This window comes from Vanessa cardui, chromosome 12 (genome assembly GCF_905220365.1).
Source record: "Vanessa cardui chromosome 12, ilVanCard2.1, whole genome shotgun sequence".
NCBI lineage: Eukaryota > Metazoa > Arthropoda > Insecta > Lepidoptera > Nymphalidae > Vanessa > Vanessa cardui.
Window position 1 is genome coordinate 13,353,226 of NC_061134.1, and position 6,011 is coordinate 13,359,236.

The 6,011-nt window shown below is 50.3% G+C and overlaps 1 protein-coding gene across 1 annotated transcript in view; it reads left to right on the forward strand.

Annotated features, from left to right (window-relative positions):
- LOC124534257 (E3 ubiquitin-protein ligase Ubr3) overlaps positions 1–5,731 on the forward strand; it is a 69,873-nt gene extending 64,142 nt beyond the window's left edge. The window contains exons 20-27 of the mRNA XM_047110004.1: positions 1–368; positions 455–613; positions 763–1,062; positions 1,956–2,175; positions 2,253–2,498; positions 2,597–2,850; positions 2,966–3,711; positions 4,091–5,731. Of these exons, the coding sequence (XP_046965960.1) occupies positions 1–368; positions 455–613; positions 763–1,062; positions 1,956–2,175; positions 2,253–2,498; positions 2,597–2,850; positions 2,966–3,685 (2,267 nt within the window). The 3' untranslated portion in view covers positions 3,686–3,711; positions 4,091–5,731. The remainder of the gene's footprint in view (positions 369–454; positions 614–762; positions 1,063–1,955; positions 2,176–2,252; positions 2,499–2,596; positions 2,851–2,965; positions 3,712–4,090) is intronic.
- The last annotated feature ends 280 nt before the right edge of the window (positions 5,732–6,011 follow it).

Genomic DNA, 6,011 nt, shown 5'->3' on the forward strand with positions numbered 1-6,011 from the left:
GCGACGGGCCGTACTTCATCGGCGCGCTGCTGCACAAGCTGGCGGCGCTGGACGCGCGCTGCGCCGCCAGCGTGCAGCAGCTGCGGCGCAGCATGTGGCCGCTGCAGCGCGAGCGCCAGGCCGAGCAGCGCGCGCGCGAGCGCCGCGAGAAGGAGGAGCGCTCGCGCCGCGCGCGCGACCGCCAGCAGCAGCTCATGCGCGAGTTCGCGCGCCGCCAGCAGCAGTTCCTGTCCGCCATGGCGGGCCTGGGCGCCGCCGAGGACATGGAGTGGGAGGACGAGGTGCAGCGCGACTACGACTGCGTCATCTGCAACACCACCGCGCCCTCCACGCCGCAGGACCCCATCGGCCTCGTCGTGCTGCTGCAGGTGGCGACCGGGACGCGGGACGCGGGGGACGGGACGGTCCGCGACGAGACGCCTCGGTGCTCACGGACGCCTTTGTCTGCTTGCAGTCGACGTCGGTGCTCGGCCATCGGCGGCGCAAGGGCAGCGGCCAGGCGCGGCTGGCGCTGTCGGAGGTGGAGCGGGAGCGGCTGTCGATGCAGCACCGAGGCACGGCCGCCGCACACTTCTACCGCCTCCACGACGACCTCAGCCTGTACTTTGACCAGGTGCGGCACGTATTCCTGTAACTGTTTTCTCAACTGAATTTATCCTACCATATATCATATTATGGTATGTATCTGTACAATATAAACTTGCAACAATTGATAATATCACCATCGGCCGCTGCAATACAAATGTAACGTCAACGTGGCAGGAGTCGTGGGTGCTGTCGCTGTCGGTGGGCTGGGAGGGCGGCGTGGCGGCGCAGTCGTGCGGGCACCACCTGCACCTGCGCTGCCTGCGCGCCTACATGCGCTCGCTGGCCGCGTCGCAGCGCCCGCACAACCTGCACGTGGAGCGCGGCGAGTTCCTGTGCCCGCTGTGCCGCCAGCTCGCCAACAGCGTGCTGCCGCTGGCGCCGCCGCCGCCGCGCGCGCCGCCCGTGCCGCCCGCCGACCACCGCGTGCTGGCCGCGCACATCCTCGACATGCTCGAGCGGGAGAGACCCGCACCGGTCGGTAGCCTTTTTATTCACTTCTTAATAGGCTATTTGACTGGTTTTTAAAATCCATTTTATATTATTTAGTAGAGCTTAAGGAATCGAGTAAAAGTTGATTTTTTTATTACTATTACATATTTGCCGAAAACTATCATATTAAAAATTCCATATTTAAATAACGCGCGAAAACGCTACTTGGACAATATGGCGCTGCAATGGGGTCGGTGACGTCACTTTGCTGTATTTTAATCTGTGGTACATATAGTAGAAAAGCAAAGTATACAAGAAAGTGACTTCATCATAAGCCCGGCCAATCAGGAGCGTTTTGTATTACGTGACAAACGTTTGAAAAAATGCATTTTTATTTATTGATTTTTGAATAAATTAAGTATTATTTTCAAGTTTCGTTAGTGAATAACCATTCTTAAAGTCATAATATACACTGATTATAATAATTCACAATTTATTTTTCGCATTGTCAAATAGCCTATTACTTTCTAATATAAATAATAATTGAGCTGAGATGGCCCAGTGGTTAGAACGCGTGCATTTTAACCGATGATCGTGAGTTCAAATCCAGGCAAGCACCACTATATATATGTGCTTAATTTGTGTTTATAATTCATCTCGTGCTCGGCGGTGAAGGAAAACATCGTGAGGAAACCTGCATGTGTCTAATTTCATCGAAATTCTGCCACATGTGTATTCCACCAACCCGCATTGGAACAGCGTGGTGGAATATGTTCCAAACCCTCTCCTTAACGGAAGAGGAGGCCTTTCTCAGCAGTGGGAAATTTACGGGCTGTTACTTACTTTTACTTACTTACTTATAAATAATAATTTGCTGTCCGAATTGTAATAACGATAATACACGATAAATATATCACGCTACGTTACGTCCTCGACAGACGCCCAGCTGCCTGTCGGAGGCGATGGGCAAGGCGATGGAGGAGATGACGGCGACGGCGACTAACAAATTAAAAATGCGATACGGATCGTCTCCGGCCGCCATCTTCACGTTCGTGGCGTCGCTGGTGCGCACCAACGTCGAGTGCGAGCTGGTGCAGCGCGGCGGCTCGCTGGTGCAGCGGCCCACGCCGCGGTACAAGCCTCGCGGCGACTGCATAGGTAATGAGCGAGGAGAGCCGGTCCCCATACCTACCAGCCACGGGGAAATAGAGCTAACGACGCCTCCCTGTCCGCAGTCCCGCTGATCGCCGTGGCGGGCACGCACGCGCTGGCGCTGTCGGCGGCGGCGGGCCGGCTGGGCGTGGGCAGCACGTGGCGCGCGCTGGCGCCGCCCGAGTCGCCCGCCGGCGGCGCGTGCGGCGCGCCCGCCTGCTCGCCCGCGCCGCCCGCGCGCCCCGTGCCGCTGCTGCTGCGCGACCCCACGGCGCTGCTCATGCACTTCCTGCTGCTGGCCCCGCAGGCGCCGCCGCACATGGACATTCGTAAGTTGGGCGACCACGAACCTAAACTTATTGATTATTGCTTAATTCATTCACTATGTGTCATACTTCATATCATCGTTCATACAATTTTTCCACAGAATATTTCACGTGCATAGTTCGTGCTCTTTACGCGCTCACGTACTATCAAGTGGTGAACCAGCTGTGTGCGACGGGCGCCTTGCCTGCGGCGCTACGAGCACTCCGGGGGGCGGAGGCCGAGGGTGACGCGGGAGGCCTAGCGCAGGCCGCCAGGATGCTGCTTAACACTCTCGCTGGACACCATCTACTCGAGGACGACGCGGATAGCGCCACGCCTGACAGGGAGCCTGACCTTCATACCGTAGAGTTGGAGGTAGGTGTTCGTTTTTAAATTAACAATTAATTTCATGCTCCAATCTTAATAATTATTTTTATGTTCCCTGCTACTTTTCCTTTCACATATTTACACTAGTGCGTACCGTCGCCAGGTGCAGGAACTGCTCCTCCACTTCCTCCGCATCTCGGCGCTCCTCCGCAAGCACATCTACGGCGGCGAGCTGCCGCGCATCCAGACGGAGCGCGACGAGTTCGCGGCGCTGCTGCGCTACCTGGAGCTGGCGGGCGACGAGGCCGCGCCCACGGCCGACCGCGCGCTGCCGCCGGGCGCCGCCGCCACGGCGCAGGCGTGGGCGCGCCAGCTGGCCGCCGCCACCACCAGCGGCCAGCTGTCCGTGCAGCGCGCCGTGCGCACGCTGCACGTGTCGTGGGCGGCGCCCAGCCTGCTGGCGCTGCCGCGCGACTACGACCGCCTGTTCTCGTACTACCACGGGCGCGCGTGCCTGCAGTGCGGCGCCGTGCCCAAGGAGGCGTCCGTGTGCCTGCTGTGCGGCACGCTCGTGTGCCTGAAGCAGGCGTGCTGCCGGCGCCACCAGCAGGCCGAGGCCGTGAGCCACGCGGCGGACTGCGGCGGCGGCACGGGCGTGTTCCTGGTGGTGACGTCGACGTACATCATCGTGATCCGCGGCCGGCGCGCCTGCCTGTGGGGCAGCCTGTACCTCGACGACTACGACGAGGAGGACCGCGACCTGAAGCGCGGCAAGCCGCTGTACCTCAGCCGCGACCGCCTGGAGCTGCTGCAGGCGCAGTGGCTGGCGCACCGCTTCGACCACACCAAGCGCACGTGGGTGTGGCATCGGGACTCGCTCTGAGCCGAGCTCGCGGGATACGCTCACAAGTAAACTATTGTTTTGATTTGAAAGATTTATAACCCAGTGTATCCACAAGCACGACGGACACCGCATCGACAATATGAGAGATGTTTCATATTGTGTTATTACTCGATGGTAGGTCTTTCTGCAAGCCCGCCTGGGTAGGTACCACCCGCTACCGCTAAACAATAGAACTGAGTATTTTTGTATTCCGGTTTGATGGGGGAGTGTATTACTGTACCTGCAGGCACAAGGGACATAACATCTTAGTTCCCAAGGTTGGTGACGCATCAGCGATGTAGGGAATGGTTAATATTTCCTTATAGCGCCAATGTCTATGAGCGAATGAATGAATATGTATAATTATTAGTTGTTAAATATTAACACACTTAATTTCATTTGCAGTGTTTCCGGTAAAGAAAGGTAGCGGCAAGTCAAGTCACGGCGCCGTCGTCTCGCACGCGGAGAGTCGCCGGTTGTTTCTCACGTTGTAATATGTAGATAAATTATTAAAAGTGTATCATATTGTTATCTATATTATTTTCTCTTTGAGTTCTCGTGTCGATCAGCGGTGAATAAAGAAAAGGGATTCTATGCGTACTTGATGTATTAAATATAGCAATAATTAGACATAGTGTGAAGTAGAAATGTGACGATCGTCGTCCGCGCTATCCTAGATATCCTATACCGTTCTCTTCCTCTTCTGCCAACGTTTTATCGCCGATGCTATGGATTAACCAGACCGATATGGACACTATAACAGTAGCATTGAGATCAGAATAGCTTGCTCAAATTTGACAATTATGTAAAAATTCTTATGTATAAATTAGATAGTGTAAGCGTTGTAGAATCATGGTATTGTCGAAGCACTGTTTGATTTGCTGACAACGATTAATGGTATCGGCAGAGGTGACCCCTCTGCTACCTCTTATTTCTTTGAGAGGTCTTTAATATTGTAAATACGAGCGGGACCGCTAGGGACGTCCGGTGGGTGTTAGGGCTGTGAACATGTACGTATTTCTCTCTTATCGATATCGATTTAATACGTCTATAAATTATTATTCTCCTTACCCATTCATGTAGGTTAGTTTCGAACGCAAAATCGTTTGTTTTATTTAAAACGGATAATGCTACATTTGATTTGTAATCATTTTATGATGTATTTTATGTGATTATACGTAATGATTGCTTCAGAGCGAACGCACTACAATAGCTTAATCAAAGACAATACAAGTATCGTACCGTTGCAACAATAGTTCCGAGCTTCTTGTACATAGTTTGAAGGAATGATTGGTCGGTTCACGTGTAGCTTAGCGTTAGTGTAGGTATGTCGTGTGCAATGTCGTGGCCTTGAGATGTTGACGTTTATATATTGTTCGCCCGTTCATACAGCTCGCATGTTTACATGTCGACTTAGTCTATCACTAGTTATAGCTGTTGAGAGAAATATTGAGATAATATATCGATTGTATTTTAGTGAATACGTTATATATATCGCGGGAATTGTTACGCGAAGCGAATATAATGTGCTAAATTTTATATAGATATTCGATATATTACGTACAGTTTAAAATAAAATGATATATATTTTATTAATTGATGATAGAAAAAAAATCATTGAAATCTCATGAAAGTATTGGAATAAGAATGTCATTTTGTAAACTAAGATTTCCAAATCTGATAATTTTATTTTTTTGTATATTTTTCGTGTCTATAACATAAATGAGCTGCTTACTGAGTGCTCAGTTCAAGCTCAGTTCGGGCATGTGAAGATGTATTGAGCATATTTTACAATGAAACCTTCGTTTTACGTTACGTTAGGTTATTGTGATACGACTGATAAAATATAGCAGCTTTCTTGATAGTGATTTAGCTTTTATTTTTAACAAATAACGTCGTGAAGGTGTCTAGTAACAGCTCGGTTACATTTCGTTATTTATCCAATGTCAGCGTGTGCTCACATCTAAAGTAAATATTGTTAACTCTTGTATCTATGATTGTTCTTGTATATAATCAATAATAATTAAAGTTGTTGATATTTCAAAATATGTTTTTTTTCCCTATTTATTTTCCCTTCCTTCAAACAAATCCATTGGGTTGCTTGAGTGTAGGTTTTGGTCGGTATTTATAACTCCTTAATTATTGCTGTGTTCCGGTTCGAAAGCTGTTTAGACTGGATAATTTCATGCCAAAGAGTTATCGCGTTGAAGGCGTAAGAAGCGATTTGTTACATGCAAATAGCTCGACATATGAAAAATAATATTAATTTAAACATTTGGTCAAAGCGATAAAGAAAATATGATAGATAGACATAAATAATTGAAAA